We start from the raw sequence: 19,942 nt of genomic DNA, 5'->3' as shown, positions 1-19,942 counted from the left end.
CGTAATTTTTCGGATGTAATTCTACTTTCTTACGTAATTTTTCATATTTTTTGCTCCTTCCATCTGCGTCAATACAAAAAAGTTTCCTTATCCCTAGTCAGATCCCAGTCCCACATACTGTTCCTGTGTTGTTGCTTGGTTCATGAAATGACCCCTAATGGCCTTACCAACGAATTACCCATCTCTGGTTGCCATGCCTCCTTCCACAATGACCTCCACCTGTTCAGGTTCTGCCAATCCACAGTCCTCACCAAAATAGTCCTGCAAACTCATATCAACCAAGCCCAATCCTCCTTGCAGTAGCTTCTCTCCATCCAAAAAATTCTCCTGCTATGTAATCCCAAATTCATGGAACCCATAACACACATTGAAACTCTTGCTCTGCAGGAACTTGAGCAACATACACAATGCCACCTCAAAAAGCTCTCCATCCTGCTCACTTCCTACTCCCGCCTTGGAGTACCACTGTCCACCACTTCTACAACAACCTCCAAACCTCCCCCATGCCCACTCATAGCTGACAAACCTTGTCTTGCAGACCTGCTACACTTACTCCACCCTCCAAAACTCCCTCCCAACACCACACAGAACCCAGACCCTAAACAGACCTGCAAGACCGTTATGAACCTTTCCTCCAGAAGCCTTAGCCCCACAGAAATATCAGTCCTTTCCAAAAGCTTCACTTTTTGCCCCACTCCCAAATTCAACAATGTAGGACTAGTTAAAGACCTTCTCTCCTTCTCCGGGTCCCTACAGTGAAAACACTTTTTCGCCACCATTCCGACCAATCAGATTCAACCAAACACCAATATTGAACCTTGCCTAATTCAGTTCATTCCTCCCTCCAACTGTGATCCACCCCCACTGCCTCCAAACCAACCCCTGTTAACTTTCCAAAATTTCTTAACCTCAAACCTCGCCTCACCATCACTCCCCGAATCCCTTGACATGCAAATGAACCTTACATCTGCAGGAAGAATCGCAGTCCACCATCTAAAAACTGATCCCAACCTTATAATCCTACCTGCAGACAAAGGCTCCACCACCGCTGTTTTGAACTGCGAGGAATACGTGGCAGAAGGACTCCGCCAGCTGTCAGATACTTCCACCTAAAAACCATGCCACAGTGATCCCATTCCAGTAATCCAGCAGGATCTCCAGTCACTACTCAAATCCTTAGGCTCATCCCAGCACCTCTCCCCAGAGTCCATCTCTCTTCTTACCCCTACCACTCCCCGCACTCTCACCTTCTACATGCTCCCTAAAGTCCACAAACCCAACCACCCAGGAAGCCCCATTGTGGCCGGTTACTGTGTCCCCGCTGAGAGATTCTCTGCTCTCGTAGACCAACACCTTCAATCTATTACCTGGAACCTATCCTTCTATATAAAAGATACCAACCATTTCCTCGACCGACTCTCCACAGTTCCTGTCCTTAACGTGACTCAGCATCTCCACATTATGGTGAGTGGCAACTTTCCTTCTCTGGTATTGTAACATTAGGTTTTAAAATACTTGTCACATGGTACCTTGATCTTAGTTTCACCTGCACATGTTGGCCTCCCCCATAAGACTTACCTAGCAGCAAGATCTCTACTCATCTAAGTGTCAGACCTCGCTAGTAAATTCTTATTGATGGTCTGCTGCACCCATTCTTCTACAGCTAATGAGGCTCCTCTCTTTCAACAGGCAGCATGCTGTATCTACCCTTTAGCTCCATAGTAACAAAACTACACAAACTATTCCCTTTTTTCCATCTTTTGTTACCACCCCCCCCCCCCCCCCCCCTCCCCCACCTGTCAACTGCTCTATCTCAATGTTTGCGGTCTCAGGCTCTACACGAAGGCACAAATCTTCAGCTTTTGTCTTGCAATATTCCTATCTTTTATACACAATCTACAAATTCATAGAACAACCTCACTAGGAAACTCTTCTTTTGTCACACTGCTATCAGTCCAATGGAGCTACAATACACAAATCCCACACACAAATACTGAACTGTAAACCAACCTATGACAAACTGCACATTTGCCACTCATGGCACAGTGACAAAATGGCACAAACATGTTCAGCCCAATATTGTGTTGGGACCTCTTCAAAAATCTTTTTATTTTTACTACATCATTTGAGGTTTTTTACAAAAACAATGGGAAAGCCAGTCAATATACACCCAACATCCCAGAAAATATGGCAAATCTGATTTGAAATTTTGGCAAGAGATTAAATTTGAAGAGCTAAGAAAATGGTTGTGGCTGAGAGGACTAATGGCATTTTCAAAGAAAGGAAAGACTGTATTCATATGTCTATGTCTATGTCGGGCTATGTGTATACGAATTAGCTTATTGTAAATTGATCTAAGCTTGTAAATACTTTGACATGTCCTATATCCTTGTAAAAAGAGATCTACGGATGAATAAAACTACTACTACTACTACTACTACTACTAAAAGGAGGAAGAAACAAGGAAAAAGGAAACAAGAAGCATATGTTGAGGAAAATGAAAACGCAACATTAGAAAACACGAAATATAATATCAAGTCATAAAGAGAAAATAATAATAGGGATTGGGAAAGAAATGGCAGAAATGGGTAGAAGCAGGAGACTGAAAAATGATCCAGAGAAAATTAGCCCAATTTTATCCATGTGAATGGTACGAATGAAGCACTTGTGTAGAAACGGGATCCTACTTTCCTTGTTCTCAGTTAATAGTGCTGGAGGAAGAGACAAACTAAATAAATAAATCTACATCATAATGTAATGTCCAAGGTTAGAGCAGTTGTCTTAGAGAGTGTCGTATGCAGCAAGGTCTTACATTTGACCGTTAAAGACTGTATTCCATTCACTCTCACTTACAGTTCAGTCAGCATCAAGCTGAGAAATAAACACCTGTTGTGCCATGTGTCAACAACTAGCTAACTTCCCAGTGACGAAACAACTCTTACCAGTGATGGGCTGCAATGAATAGTGGTACGGACTACACAGCATAAGATTTTCAGCAGGGGTAATTACAAGAATGTGAATCATGTGGTGAAGAAATAGGCTGAGGGCATGCACAGTCTCATAGAGGTGTTACAGGCCAGAAACATACTAGTCTGGATGGTGCAAGGAGAATATTATGTAGGTGAACTTATAAAAGTATGAATTCAAGCAGTGCAGAAATCATGTTATGGCCAAAAAACATACAAAACATATAGTGTAACTCTTCAGGCTTTCCCGGTGATCTAATGACATCTTGGGTTGTCGGGTGTTCTGCCGGATATCAGCGTCGTACTTGCACGATATTTTGGTCACATAGCTCGTAACCTTCATCATGTGCTACCTGAGACTGCTCCTCGAGTGGACCTGGTCCAGTATTTAAGCCTATGGCTTTCCCCCTCCACCAACGGCTGCAGGCGCTTCCTCTGTGGTCCGCGCCCATTCCCTGCGACCTGCTGGAGCGTTGCTGCTCCGTTTTCCGTCTGCTGCGGTTCTAGGTGTTCCCTCTGCGGTCCGCGCCCACTAAACCCGCTCCTGGGGGTTTCATCTACGGTCTGGGGTACCAAGCGTTCTGTCTGCGGTCCGCGCCCCCTCACCATGACCTTTTGGAGCGTTGCTGCTCCGTTTTTCGTCCGCTGCGGCTCTGGATGTTCCCTCTGCGGTCCGCGCCCACCAGTCCCACTTCTGGGTGTTCCATCTTCGGTCTGGTGCGCCTGGCAGTTCGATAGGGGCTCGTTTTCCATCTCCATGTCTCTGGTTCTTCTTTTTGTGTAGTGTTGCGGCTGGTCCTGGAATTGTTAAAGGAGCAACGGGGCGAACTGCAACACTACACAAACAGAAGAACCAGAGACATGGAGATGGAAAACGAGCCCCTATCGAACTGCCAGGTGCACCGGACTGAAGATGGAACACCCAGAAGTGGGACTGGTGGGCGCGGACCACAGAGGGAACATCCAGAGCCGCAGCGGACGAAAAACGGAACAGCAACGCTCCAACAGGTCGTGGTGAGTGGGCGCGGCCCGCAGGCGAAACGCTTGGTACCCCAGACCGTAGATGAAACCCCCAGGAGTGGGTTTGGTGGACGCGGACTGCAGAGGGAACACCTAGAACCGCAGCAGATGGAAAACAGAGCAGCAATGCTCCAGCAGGTCGCAGGGAATGGACACCGACCACAGAGGAAGCGCCTGCAGCCATTGGTGGAGGGGGAAGGCCATAGGCATAAATACTGGACCAGGTCCACTCGAGTAGTAGTCTCAGGTCGCACCTGATGAAGGTTACGAGCTATGTGACCAAAATATCGTGCAAGTACGACGCTGATATCCGGCAGAACACCCGACAACCTAGGATGTCAAAACATATAGTGTTCACAAAAAACTATTATTTTGGCATTTTAACTACTATTTTCCATTAAAAACAAACAAATGTAATATTAAAAGAAAGGTATATGTAAATGATACATAACGTGATATTAAAATATCTCGTGTAAGATTGATAAAAACTTTCTAAAGCAGAAGAAAAGCTATAGTCAACAGATAAAACACCACCACCAATGTATTGCAAAATCCATCAATCTGTTTTCGAAACAGCATAACACATTTACCATAAACAAATACTCCAAGAATAAAGTGAAAACAATTTGGAGCACTGACAAACAAGAATAACAGCTATAGCAGAAATGATAACACATTGAAATCAAAGACTACTAATTTAAATGATTACATCTTCACAGCGGTAACAAATTTGAATGAATGAATTTTAAACATGCTTTTGGAACATCAAATATAAATGCATAACATGCAATGCAACAGGTACTGTTTATAACAGAGACAGAATTATTTAAATAATATGGCACCTTAAGGAGATGACAAAAACGTAACTGTACCATATGTTAAATATCAGTTTTGTCATGCAGATATTAAACTACAAGTAGGAGACAAATTGCAACTAATTGTCATAACTAATGATGCAACAGCTTGTATTCAAAGTACCAGTATTTGTGTTGATTTCACTATTTCAAACTTGGTTTAAATAATAGTTATAGTAGATTAAAGCTGGCTAATTATCAATGTAGGTTCTAACAGTTATTCCACATTAATTGATGTATAACTTAACTCAGTCCACATTCCTGAAGATTCTCCTTCATTATATGATACACAGAGCAAAATGAATGACTGAATTAATCATGCTGCTTAAAAGTAGTATGTGATCTGCCTATGACGGCATTTCTGGCAGAGTATTAAAGTTACTAGATAGGACTAACATTGCAGTCTGCCTGTGAACAGTCAGTTTGTTGAGACATATTTCCTGACAAGCCTAAATACGCAATAGTGACTCATCTATAAAAATTAGAATAAGCAAATCACCTTTAACTGTAGATATGTTTCACTCTGTTCAATTTGTTCAAATATTTTAGAGAATGAAGACTACAATGGATTACTGACTATTTTTTCAAAGCAGAGTCAACTAATTCACAGACTGGCTTTCATGAAGTATTTTCCTTGTATGATCTCATGAATCAAGTCCCAGCAGAGTTATATAACAAAAGCTAAGTTGTTACAACATGCTATGATCTTGCACGATTGAAGTGTATGGATCATAATATCGTACTTCTTAAAAAAAAAAGCTGTTCTCCCATTAATGACATCCCTCTTGTAGGTATGGTGTATTACCTTCATAAAACAACACAGACAATGGGGGATCTTCTGTCTCTTCATACCAAAGATACAGACTCTTCAACCATAGAGCTGACCAACTATAAAAGTTATGTCCCAATCTCGAGGACAGTAATAACTACATGACAACAGCAAAGGCCACAATCCTTGGACATCAGTTGTACTACTAGGGTAATTTAGATGTAACTTTTCACAATCTGGTTCAACATTTCAGCTCTAGAATCCTCATGAAGAGTCCAAGCTTACGGGGAGTGGTAACAACAACAACATTAAGATACCACTCTCGTCTGCCCTTTTTATGGATAAATCAAACTTCTGCATATTTCAGCCTGTCCAGAAAGCAGCCTGCACCAAACGATTGATTTATTATGTGACAGAGCTGGGGTGCATATTATCACATTCTGAAAACATTCACAGGATTTCTTGTCAGACTCACCACTGGCTGCTAGTTGTCCACAACCACCATTATTCTGGTTCCCACAAGTGGAGATGACAGAACCTGTCTCCATGGCATCTGGAGTTCAATGTTTCAAATTCCTCCTTGAGAAAACACAGTGTGGGTGGACAAGTCATCACTAAGCGCCCATCAGATATAAAGTAAAATTTTGGGAACCTATATAAACTTAACAGCAAATTGTAAAGATCCCCCATCAGACATTTCTTCTAGAAGATAACAGTCTATTCTGTTACCTCCAACAACTATGGAAATGGAAATAGCTCTTGCCATCAATATGGACCCACTACTGCCAGTGAAGATGGCTCCACCTTGGTCTCCATGACAGGACACAACAGTCTTTCCAGCTATACCTCGCATCCGTGTGTAAGAGGGATTATGTATTTCTGTCTACCATGCATGCACTCTCATTGATCAATCACTTAACTTTCATAGAGTAAAACACACTATTCAGATACTCGCTCTACAAGTATATGATTATCTAGATTCAAGGATCGAAAATTGCTGTCAGCTACATGCCAAGTAACAGAATCCACAGTAAAGCTCCATGAGAAATAATAGTCTATTGCAAACAGACTCCTGTTGTTACAGATTTAGGTAACTATTTTCTTTGAATAAATCACCATAAAATCAAGATGTAGGAAACAACTAACTGAAGATAAAAAGCAATTATTTAATATGAGTGAGATAAGCAGATTTTTCCCAAAGTATGTGCTTTCCGTAAAATTACTAGGTCACGTTACCTGGTGTCAGGTCAAATATTATTAAGTAGTATAGTTGAAGTATATTGTTAATGCTGTGTGTACAGATTATCTTTTTTATGATTTGTTGGCTTGTTGTTTATCTGTATCTTAATGCAGTCCTCATTCCTGAGTGTTCTAATTCTTGGTGACATCTGCAACACACTGAATGATTTTTTTGCAAAGAGAAGCAGTATTATCCATGGTCACTGGCTAAAATTCTGAAGTGTGACTTCCACACCCTAGTTCAGTGGTCAGACCTAACAGCCTTCTGAAGCGTCCATTCTTTATCAGGAGGCTCAACAAGAGTAACACCAAAATGCCATTTCTAGCTGATACACCACCAAGTCTCATTATCAAATGTGACTGCATGTGGGCCACCACAGATTATATTATGCTCACACCACAAGTTTCTGAAAATTAAGTAACTGAGTGAATTTTGCCATTAGAAATATATCTCATTGTATTTTGCTGTAGACAACAGAGCCGGTTTATCACCCTTTTTTCACTGCTTTCTGTCTTACAAAAATATCTTCCAAAGCAGTGCATCTAAAGTGAGGTAAAAAAAAGTAGTACGAGTATTGTGTAAAGCAAATAATCAAATGTGAGGCCTCTTCAAAGATCTTCAAATTTGTACACTTGATTTTAAGAACATTTCATCCTTAATGTTTACTGTCATAATGAAAACCGATTTCAGTTCAATTGCAATTCACATAGGCATCATATGTATATAAAACAGAAGAATTATATTGCAAATAAAATAGAAAGAAACTTCCACATGGGAAAAATATATTAAAAACAAAGATTCCAAGACTTACCAAGCGGGTAAGCGCCGGTAGACAGGCACAATAAAATAACACAGAAACACACACACAAAATTACGAGCTTTTGCAACCGGCGGTTGCTTCGTCAGGAAAGAGGGAAGGAAAAGGAAAGATGAAAGGATGTGGGTTTTAAGGGAGAAGGTAAGGAGTCATTCAAATCCCGGGAGTGGAAAGACTTACCTTAGGGGAAAAAAAGGATAGGTATATACTCGCGTGCGCGCACACACACACACACACACACACACACACACACACACACACATATCCATCCATATATATACAGACACAAGCAGACATATTTAAAGGCAAAGAGTTTGGGCAGAGATGTCAGTCAAGGCGGAAGTGCAGAGGCAAAGATGATGTTGAATTACAGGTGAGGTATGAGTGGCGGCAACTTGAAATTAGCGGAGATTGAGGCCTGGTGGATAACGAGAAGAGAGGATACATTGAAGGGCAAGTTCCCATCTCTGGAGTTCGGATAGGTTGGTGTTGGTGGGAAGTATCCAGATAACCCGGACGGTGTAACATTGTGCCAAAATGTGCTGGCCGTGCACCAAGGCATGTTTAGCCACAGGGTGATCCTCATTACCAACAAACACTGTCTGCCTGTGTCCATTCATGCGAATGGACATTTTGTTGCTGGTTGTTCCCACATAGAAAGCGTCACAGTGTAGGCAGATCAGTTGGTAAATCACATGGAATTTCCTCTCCAACCTCAACTCCTTTGGTTCCATCAGATTCACCTGGTTCTACTCCAAATCCCATGCCACTTTCCTTGACGTTGACCCCCATCTGTCCAATGGACAACTTCACACATCCGTCCACATCAAACACACCAACAAGCAACAGTACCTCCATTATGACAGCTGCCACCCATTCCATATCAAACGGTCCCTTCCCTACAGCCTAGGCCTTCGTGGCAAACGAATCTGCTCCAGTCCTGAATCCCTTAACCATTACACCAACAACCTGAAAACGAGCTTTTGCATCCCACAACTACCCTCAAGACCTGGTAAAGAAGCAAATAACAGAGCCACTTCCTCATCCCCTCAAACCCAGAACCTCTCACAGAAGAACCCCAAAAGTGTCCCACTTGTGACAGGATACTTCCCGGGACTGGATCAGACTCTGAATGTGGCTCTCCAGCAGGGATACGACTTCCTAAAATCCTGCCCTGAAATGAGATCCATCCTTCATGAAATCCTCCCCACTCCACCAAGAGTGTCTTTCCGCCGTCCACCTAACCTTCGTAACCTCTTGGTTCATCCCTATGAAATCCCCAAACCACCTTCCCTACCCTCTGGCTCCTATCCTTGTAACCACCCCTGGTGTAAAACCTGTCCTATGCACCCTCACACCACCACCTACTCCAGTCCTGTAACCCGGAAGGTGTACATGATCAAAGGCAGAGCCACGTGTGAAAGCACCCACGTGATTTACCAACTGACCTGCCTACACTGTGACGCTTTCTATGTGGGAATGACCAGCAACAAAATGTCCATTCGCATGAATGGACACAGGCAGACAGTGTTTGTTGGTAATGAGGATCACCCTGTGGCTAAACATGCCTTGGTGCATGGCCAGCAAAACTTGGCACAGTGTTACACCGTCCGGGTTATCTTGATACTTCCCACCAACACCAACCTATCCGAACTCCAGAGATGGGAACTTGCCCTTCAATGTATCCTCTCTTCGCGTTATCCACCAAGCCTCAATCTCCGCTAATTTCAAGTTGCCGTCACTCATACCTCACCTGTCATTCAACATCATCTTTGCCTCTGCACTTCCGCCTTGACTGACATCTCTGCCCAAACTCTTTGCCTTTAAATATGTCTGCTTGTGTCTGTATATGTATGGATGGATATGTGTGTGTGTGTGTGTGTGTGTGTGTGTGTGTGTGTGTGCGCGTGAGTATATACCTATCCTTTTTTGCCCCTAAGGTAAGTCTTTCCGATCCCGGGATTGAAATGACTCCTTACCTTCTCCCTTAAAACCCACATCCTTTCATCTTTCCTTTTCCTTCCCTCTTTCCTGACAAAGCAACTGCCGCTTGCGAAAGCTCGTAATTTGGTGTGTGTGTTTGTGTGTTATTTTATTGTGCCTGTCTACCGGCGCTTTCCCGCTTGGTAAGTCTCAGAAGAATAATATTGATTTACACATCATATTTTTGTCTATTGCAACACATAGATTTTGTATTTTGGTGGAAATGTTATCAATAAGCACCCATGGAACAGAGAAAAAAATTGGGAACCAATAAAACAGAAAATTATGAACATTCCACAACAGATATTTCTTCTTGAGACTATAGACATTTCTTCTCTAGACTATAGAACTGACAATTCCTGTTAACAGCTATCAATGCAAGACAAGCCAACAACTCAACCCAGTAATTTACAAGAGATATATACAGTATGCTCCTTGGAAACAATCCAAACCAACTTAAGCCCATATTACAAAGGAAAGTCCAGTCTATTCTGTATTAAAATTCCACTTATGACAAATAGAGGTCAAAATAGTAGTACTTAAGCCAAACTGGTCACATGATCCACACATCTTAGATCTTATCAGAAGTGAATCAGACCAGCATTTGGCTGCTTTATATGCAAGATTCTGACGCGGTTCTTGTCAGAGGGTGTTCCTGATGACAACTATCGTCTGACTAGTGGCATCACTGCAGTTCTCAGTAATGTTATGCCAGCTATGCAATTTCCATAATGACTGACCCTTTCCTGACCACCAACAGAGAAAAACGTAAGTGTTGCGTGGTCCGGAGGACCCACCACTGTGAGTGGCATCAGATTGCTGTCTGTGGGTGCTGTTACAGAAGGCCTGGGCACAACAAGTTTTGATGGAAGTTGTACGAGTCACCTTGCAACCAGAGGGTTTATGGGAGCGGAGAAGCATATGACTGCAAACCAGAATGACGGAGATGAAATTGATTTTTGTGGCACGACCAAAGTATGTGGCTAGAGCCCATGGAAAACATCACAGACCTGGATGATAGACCTGCAGGACCAGGTTGAGTGGTATCTGAATTCACAAGGCCCCACTCTGGGGCTGGCCACCTGGAAGGAAAAGGCCTCAGTGATGACATGCACTGGTGGAGGGCACAACACAACTGAGTGGGTGCAGTGAGAAAGGCTGTTAAGGAGCTCTGATGCAGCCTTCAATCAGGGGACCCTGTAAGTTGCTAGAAAACCATACAGGCATTAGGTGCAGTGTCCTTGTGGATGGCAACTGAAAAGTCGACTTTTGTTCAAGTCGACTGGCTAAGAGATTGCACAGTAAATCTGTCACACACAGTAGCTTAAAGAACACAAGTACAGGTTGTATTTTAGTCATTTTGCTGTTTCATGGATTGTAAATTCAAAAAGCATGTGAAGAGACTATTCCAGAAACCTTGCCCATGTTGTGTCAGCTATCACCAGAAAAATTACTGGATGAGTGACTTGGTTGTGAGTAAAACTGTAAGCATTAATAGCAAGGACACATGATGGGGGTGATAGGCTTAAAGATTTGTCTTGGCTGCCTGCAACTGCAGCAACTATGAACAAAAGTAAGTAGACTAGTTTAACAACACACAAGAACCTTTATCCAAAAGTAAACTTGCAGAGTGTTTGCTTAGAAGTCATCTAAGTTCATTTGTTGGGTTGCATCATGAGAATTCAGCACTTCTGCAGATATATCACTCACTTGGTGCACTTTCATAGGTTGGATGTACCTGCATTGAACTGATATAACATACCTCCTGCAAGTGTCCCTTTCTGCCACACCTGTGGCAATGTTGTGCACCCATGGGGCAGCCGTTGCATGCTTGGCTAATGAAGCAATTTTACAACTGGGCACCAGCACTGCCAATCTTATTGGCAGTGCTGGTACCCAGTTGCTACTGTAAGTGATTATAAAGTCAAGCAGGCCATGAGTAGATGGTGTATAGTGTGGCTAGTGCCAGAAAGCTGACAGTCCACACATCCTCTTCCATAATAAGCCAACTCTGGGCTGCACGGGTAGTTCCGTGCCGCAGAAAGAGTGCAAGCTCCTTAAGTTCGTATTCCAAAACAAAGTCAAGTCTATGCCTTACAAAGTTCTGTTATGGAAAAAAAGGTCCACGTTAACAGTATCTAAGCCAAACTGATTATACCACACAATTGACTCATATCAGCCCTTGGCTGGCTTAGATGCTGGGTTCTGGCATGGCCTTGTCAAGTAATGAAGCACCACCTACTCTTGTTTCCATAGTGATATTGTGCTGCTCCACTACAATGAGGAAGCAACAGTATTTTTCAAACCAGGGTATCTGCTAAATTTACTGTTGCAGTCAATTCAGCTTGAATAAGAAAAAAATTGCTTACAGCAGTCCAATTGTGATTAATTCTTAATGTAGTTTCTAACAACTGGTTCTCTTTGTCAGTGTATTAATGGAACCATTATGAATCCATGAAAGTTGTCATTCATTACGAGAACTATGGAATGTGGAAGATGAATCAATAATGGAGTTGGAAATTCAATTTGGTTCTTTACCTTTCTTTAACAGTACTCCTACTAACTGGGCTTTTTCAATGCACCTTTGAAGCCAATACAAATCTTCACCATGTCACTATTTCTGCTGTACTGTTTCAAACACTGCAGAAACATCCCCACGATGAGGAGTGTGTCAGAAATACAACATAAGGTAGCTTTCTGAAGTGTGAATATGAAGATAATTAAAAATTTATTTCAATACCTGGAGGCTTTGGCAGGCATATTAGATTTCAAATACAAGTTAAGTGCAGTTTCATAGTCTCCTTCTCTTTCTTTAATTTCTCCAGCTTTGTCTTCCTGTTTTGATTCCAATAACCATTTCATATACTTGTTACGTAATTCTTCAGACTTAGGATGTCTCTTCATTTCTGCTAGCTCAAGAGCTGTTAAAAAAAATAAATAAATAAAAAATAAAAAAAAATAAAAATAAAAACAGTACAGCACACACTATCATTTAATATAGCTAACAGAAACACATAAAATACTTAATGACTAAAACAAATCTCAAAAGCATAATCTACATGTGGTAAACTAGTACAATTATGAAAAGTCTTCTAATTAACTAACTTTTAATACTCTATATCTACATAAACACTATGCAAACCGCTGTGAACTGCATTGCAGAAGTACTTTCCATGCACTCTGTATTATGGTTTCTTCCAGCTCCTTTCACACATGGGGCACGAGAATAATAACTGCTTAAATTCCTCTGTGCACACAGTAATTTGTGTAATCTTTTCTTTGCTATCACTACGTGAATGATACATAAGAGGCAGTTGTATATTACCAGCTTCTTAACTTAAAACTGGTTCTTGATAAACTATGTAAGCAGGTTTTAACAAGATATTCGGCATCTGTCGTCAAGTATCTTAGGCTCACTCTCCCATGAGTCAAACAAATCTGTAATTACCATTCATTAAGTCTACAATTTGCACAGAAACCGGATGGCGGTTATACGAGTCGAGGGGCACAAAAGGGAAGCAGTGGTTGGGAAGGGAGTGAGACAGGGTTGCAGCCTATTCCCAATGTTATTCAATCTGTATTTTGAGTAAGCAGTAAAGGAAACAAAAGAAAAAATTGGGGTAGGAATTAAAATCCATGGAGAAGAAATTAAAACTTTGAAGTTTGCCAATGACACTGTAATTCTGTCAGAGACAGCAAAGGAACTAGAACAGCAGCTGAAAGGAATGGACAGTGTCTTGAAAGGAGCATATAAGATGAACACCAACAAAAACAAAACGAGGATAATAGAATGTTGTCGAATTGAATCGAGTGATGGTGAGGCAATTAGATTAGGAAATGAGACACTTAAAAGTAGTAGATGAGTTTTGTTATTTGGGGAGCAAAATAACTGATGATGGTCAAAGTAGAGAGGATATAAAACGTGGACTGGCAATGGCAAGGAATGCGATTCTGAAGAAGAGAAATTTGTTAACATCAAGAATGGATGTAACTGTCAGGAAGTCGATTCTGAAAGTATTTGTATGGGGTGTAGCCATGTATGGAAGTGAAACATGGATAATAAATAGTTTAGACAAGAAGAGAATAGTATCTTTCGAAATGTGGTGCAACAGAAGAATGCTGAAGATTAGATGGGTAGATCATGTAATTAATGAGAAGTTACTGAATAGAATTGGGGAGAAGAGGAATTTGTGGCACAACTTGATTAGAAGAAGGGATCAGTTGGTAAGACATGTTCTGAGACATCAAGGGATCACCAATTTAGTATTGGTGGGTAGCATGGAGGTCGTAGAGGAAGCCCAAGAGATAAATAAACTAAGCAAATTCAGAAGGATATAGGTTGCAGTAGGTACATTTGGATGAAGAAGCTTGCACAGGACAGGGTAGCAAGTACAGCTGCATCAAACCAGTCTCTGGATTGAAGACCACAACAACAACAACAACAACAACATTCTCTGGTCACAATATTATCCTAGCCTCAACCTACTGCCCCCACACCCTCCACCAAATAGTTTCCACCCCTCATCCTATCACCTGCTTCCCTCTCACATTCCTTCATCCTCTTTGTGTGCCATCCTGTGCAAACTTACCTGTCCATCTTTTCCCATTCCCTGCTCCGCACCTTTTCCACTTTCCTCCTTTTCTGCACCTCTCCTTTTCCTCTCCTCTCTTCCTTTTCCTTTCCTCTCCTCTCCTTTTCCAGTATCTTCCCTTTTCACTCTGTCCCCCACCCGCATCAACCTCCTGCTGCTGTGCCTGGCCTTCTCTAGTCCCTGTCACACACCATGCCAGACAGTGGTTTTCTCTCCCTCCACTCACACCCTGTCATACCCCCCCCCCCCCCTCCCCCACCACACACACGCTCCATGCTTAACAGTCTTACCGTTGCGTCTGCCTGCAAATCAACGGGTCATCTTTACGGTAGGTGGCGTATCCTACTCCTTGTATTGTTATTACATTTTCCCATTATTCTACCAATGGACTGAAGCCCATCATCTGCTTTATATACATTATGTCTATGAGAGCATCCTATTTCATAAAGCTACAGATTCTTACATCCAGGTATTTGTACAAGTGCATTCCCTGAAGGAAATATCTCTTATTTCTTTATTACTTTAACCCACCAAATAGAAACAAAAATGTGTATAAACTGAATTTCTTCAGCTTGTAATAAATTGTGAGAACAATTGAGTTCATCCTGCCTGTCCATGACATTCAGAGGACAGTAAATAATGGTGCCCTGGTTGATTTTGTGGTGTCATCGCCAGACACCACACTTGCTAGGTGGTAGCCTTTAAATTGGCCGCAGTCCGATAGTATACGTCCGACCTGCATGTCGCCACTATCAGTGATTGCAGACTGAGTGCAGCCACACGGCAGGTCTAGAGAGACTTCCTAGCACTCGCCCAGTTGTACAACCGACTTTGCTAGCAATGGTTCACGCCCTACTTACGTTCTCATTTGCTGAGAAGATAGTTTAGCATAGCCTTCAGCTAGGTCATTTGCTAAGACCTAGCAAGGTGCCATATTCCGTTACTATTGATATAATGAATCATGTACCATCAAGAGTGACGTTCGTCATTAATGGATTAAAGTTAAGTATTCCACCAGCTACATCCGTTTTTCTAATTTCTAATTTCCTTGTCCTGTTCCAGACCTCACGCCAGCCTGCGTGAGCTAAAATGCGTGCCTTTCAGCCTCCTCTAGTAACATGGTGTTGGCTCTGCTGCCAACCACAACATTGGCAACGGCACAACCGGGTTCTTATCGATATTGCCCTGATTTACTTGTATAATGGCTTCCCCGCAATCTCCAGATGTACTGTCCGAATTTTATCGCTTACAGAATCAGCAGACGAAGGCCTTACTGGATGCTCTTGGACAGCTCGTCCAGGGTCACTGTGCGATGCAAAACGATGCTGCAGCAGACGCTTCACCGCTAATGCAGCCACAACACGCTGTTGCACCCACTTTTCGACCTTTTGATGCTGCACTGGAAAGCTGGACGGAGTGGTCACGCCAATTTGGATTCCATCTCGCCACCTACAGAATTCAAGGTAAGGAGCGGCAGCCATTTTTGTTGTCTTCGGTCAGCGTACAAACGTACCGTGTTATAGTTAAATTATTTTCCCAATGCGATGTAGTAACTCTGTCCTACGAAGAAATTTTGTCACATTAGATGCATATTTCAAAGAATCAGTCAATGTAGTTGCCAAACGGTATACCTTCTTTCGTACAAAACGTACGGCAGGTCGGACTAATCGGGAGTGGGTTGCAACCTTGCAAGGCCTTACTAGGGACTGTGCTTTTGAGTGTCAATGTGGACTCCTTTATTCAGATTTTATGGTACATGATGCAATAGCACAGAACGTTTCTGATGTTCGTATAAGGGAACAGATTTTGAAACTAGTCAATCCCTCCCTTCAACAAGTGATAGACATATTGGATCGGCAGGACACACCTGACTTTGCTCAGGAATCATTTGAAACTTCGCCAGCAGTGTGTCAGGTTAACCGGTTCGCCGGGCGAGCTGCACGGAGCAATAAACAGGCCTTGCATCCGGCCATGCCACTGCCGCCAGGCTCTCAACCACGTGTGCCGCGTTGGCAAGCAAATGCAGTGACCAAATCATGCCCGCGGTATGCTACTAAACATTCGCGTGAGAATTGCCCGCCATGCCAAGCTATTTGCTTTTATTGTAATAAAAAAGGACATGTTCAGAGTGTTTGCCAGAAAAAGCTCAGATCGGAAGCTCAAAACCGTTCCAGGCCCTTTGCTTCGCAACCGGAACCGGAATCGAACAAAGGATACTCAGGCTCGCGAAACTTCGCCGATGGACATTCATGTAGTTCATTCCACTCCGCCCAGTGCCACTCTCTCTAACAGTGACTGTGTTCGTCCCAAAAATAGTGTGCATTGACATCACCGGAACTCCCGTCAAGTCGCAAGTGATTATGTACCAGTGTCAGTTCACGTTACACGAGACAGTCGCTCTTGTCGTCAGCAGGACAATAAACAATAAATAGTGCAGCCTTCTTGCACCATACAAAGGACAAACAAAACTTGTGTCATTTTACGTCCTTCGTTCTTCTTCTGCAGTGAACTTGTTTGGTTTCGATTTATTTCAGTTGTTTAACTTGTCTATAGTAAATCAGGTCCTGTTAGTGAACCAGACGGTGCCTTCAGACAGTATTTCTCGTCTATGTGAAGAATTTGCAGACATTTTTGCACCAGGCCTCGGTTGCGCTAAGAACAATAAAGCACACTGGAACTGAAAGTAAACGCGCAACCAAAATTTTTCAGAGAGCGCAATGTTCCCCACGCATTGCATGATGAGGTCGCAAAAACATTACACGATTTGGAATCACAAGATGTAATTGAATGTGTGCAGGCTTCTCTCTGGGCATCACCCTTAGTAATTTTGCCAAAACCTTCTGGGAAGTTGAGACTTTCTGTGGATTCAAGGCAACAGTGAATCCACAACTAGTGATTGCAACTTTTCCTTTACCCCGCCCGGAAGATCTTTTTGACAAACTGAGCCCGGGTAAATATTTTTCGTAGTTGGACCTCGCAGATGCGTACTTGCAAATACCGGTGGACCATGAATCCCAGCGCATTTTGGTGGGTTGTATCAATTCAAACAACTGCCATTCGAGTGTGCATCCGCCCCTGCTTTGTTTCAGCAATATTTACAAACTGTTTGTGCGTCGGTCCCTACTGCAGCCAATTATCTGGACGATATTGTGATCTCGTGAAAGATGGAGGAAGAACTTGGCCAATCTCAGAACATTATTTCAGGTCTTGCGACAAAATGGGCTTCGCTTGCGGAAGGACAAATGTGTGTTTTTTGCTCGTGACTTGCCATACTTGGGACATTTACTCAATGCCCAAGGCATACATCCCAGTCCAACGCACCTCCATGACAAACAAGACTTGCCGTCGCCGCAGAATTTGAAGCAGCTACAGAGTGTGCTGGGAAAAATAAATTACTACCACCGCTATGTGCCGCATGCCTCTTCCATTTCAGCTCTGCTTCGTTGCTTACGCCGTAAGGGTGTTCTGTTCGTCTGGACGACGGAATGCGAACACGCCTTTCGCCGGTTGAAATCGGCGTTACTTTCCAATACTTGCCTTATGCCATTCGATCCCCAGAAGCACCTCTTGTTGATGATGGATGCATTGGATTTCGAGATCGGTGCTGTGCTTGCGCACAAAGATGGATCGCATGATCGCTCTATTGCCTTTGTGTCCAATTTGCTCTCGTCTGCTCAAAGAAATTATTCACAGATCGAGAAAGAAGCATTGGCTCTCGTATTTGGTGTTACAAAGTTTCATGATTTCTTGTATGGTCGTCACTTTGCCATAATCACAGACCACAAACCTTTTTCATCCGACCAAGCCTGTACCTCCACTTACAGCGCAGAAATTCATTCGCTGGTCTATTTTCCTCTCGCAGTACCGCTACGATATCTTGTATCAGTCCACTACTAAGCACGGAAACGCCGATGCATTGTCCCGCTTGCCTGTTGCTGAGGATAGGGAATTCGATTCCTCCGAGCTTGCTTGCATGTTCATTGATGAAGAAATGGATGATTTTCGTCGTGTAGATACAGCCACAGCTGCCGACTCTGTCCTTGCTACCATTCTGCATTTTGTTGCTACGCAATGGCCCTTGTCAAACTCACGCATCTGTCACCCTTTGGTTCGCCAATTTTTTGCTCACAAGGAGAGACTATTTGTACGACGTGGTGTTTTGCTGTTGTGTTCTGATAATGATCAGTCCAGGGTCATGGTACCACGTTCGTTACAGTACTCTGTCTTACTGCTTCTCCACCAAGGACATTGGGGTATAGTGAGAACGAAACAACTTGCTCATCAGCACTGTACTTGGTTTGGAATCGATGCCGTGATTACGAATATGTGCTCTTCTTGCATGGTGTGTGCCGAACAACAATCAGCACCACTGCGGAAATACTTTGCATGGCCAAAAGCCACTTCCCCTTGCCAACGCTTACACATCGATTTTGGTGGTCCATTCTGGAATGCTCGATGGTTGGTTGTGGTAGATTCATTCAGTAATTTTCCTTTTGTTGTCCGGATGTCTTCCACGACGTCATCTGCCACCATCCAAGCGTTATCCGCTATCTTTTGCATTGAAGGTCTTCCACAGAATATTGTTTCCGACAATGGCCCACAATTCATGTCCGCAGAATTTCAGTCATTCTGCAGGGCCAATGGTAATCAACATCTGACGTCCGCGCCATTTTCACCACAGTCAAACGGTGCCACTGAATGATTGGTCAGGACTTTCAAGTCACAGATGTTGAAGTCGAAAGAGTCACATTCTCGGGAGGACGCGTTATTGCTCTTTTTGTCCTCGTATCGCTCTCAGCCCCGAGATGGTCGATCGCCGGCTGAGTTGCTCCACGGTCGTCATCATCGAACCTTGATGTCTTGGCTACATCCGCAGCATCAGGTTCCTGTGCAGCGGCAGACACCTGCTTTTGCTCCAGGCGATGTTGTCTACTATTGCCACTACCGAGGTTCACGGCGGTGGCTCGGAGGGCGCATTCGATGCTGCCTCGGACGCGCTATTTATCTGGTTTTGGGGGCCTCTGGTGAGGTGCGCCAGCATCTCAACCAGCTGTGCCTCTGTCGTCGCACGGAATCTGCCACTCGCCGTCTGCTTTCAGCGATGGTGCCGTCCGGTCAGTGCCCTGGAGACCCATCTACTGGCTCTCCTCAGCCCCAGGTGTTACCAACGCTACCTTCCATTTTGCCCCATGGCGACGCGCCGCCACCACTGCCGCCGCCGCCTCTTCTCCTGCCGGCGACGCCCGCAGTGGACGCGCCGCTGCAGTCGTCGGGCGCCCCTCTGGGTCACGCACCGCCGATCACTTCCCGTGACCAGTTGTCCTCCAACATGGAACTCTTGCCCACTCCGTACCATATGTCGTCTTCGCCCGTCGGGTGCCCCGACCCGATGGAGGTCGAGCCTGCGGCCACTCCTGTCACTCTACAGGCGCATACACTGCATGTTGGTGTGCACCCTGGAGCAGGTTTTCAGGCGTTTCCTAACTCCCCGCTGTCCGATTGGCAGGGTGCGGGTGGCACAGCCTCGCCTGTTGTTACGCTCCCCACCTCGTAGCATACGTCAACATGGGGTCCTCCCCACGGCGGGCGGAAGCCTTTTGCCACAACCGTACACCGATTTGCAGGGGAGGAATGTGGTGTCACCGCCAGACACCACACTTGCTAGGTGGTAGCCTTTAAATCGGCTGCGGTCCGTTAGTAT

The 19,942-nt window shown here is 43.8% G+C and overlaps 1 protein-coding gene across 3 annotated transcripts in view; it reads right to left on the bottom strand.

The window, feature by feature from the left end:
• Positions 1 to 19,942, bottom strand: part of LOC126355880 (intraflagellar transport protein 172 homolog) — a 372,812-nt gene that overhangs the window by 147,192 nt on the left and 205,678 nt on the right. For all 3 annotated transcript variants that reach the window (XM_050006382.1, XM_050006381.1, XM_050006383.1), the window contains one exon: positions 12,390 to 12,570. In XM_050006382.1, the coding sequence (XP_049862339.1) occupies positions 12,390 to 12,570 (181 nt within the window). The remainder of the gene's footprint in view (positions 1 to 12,389; positions 12,571 to 19,942) is intronic.

The sequence above is a fragment of the Schistocerca gregaria genome, chromosome 3, assembly GCF_023897955.1.
Source record: "Schistocerca gregaria isolate iqSchGreg1 chromosome 3, iqSchGreg1.2, whole genome shotgun sequence".
In the NCBI taxonomy this organism is placed as follows: Eukaryota; Metazoa; Arthropoda; class Insecta; order Orthoptera; family Acrididae; genus Schistocerca; species Schistocerca gregaria.
This window is presented reverse-complemented; position numbering and strand designations above follow the sequence as displayed.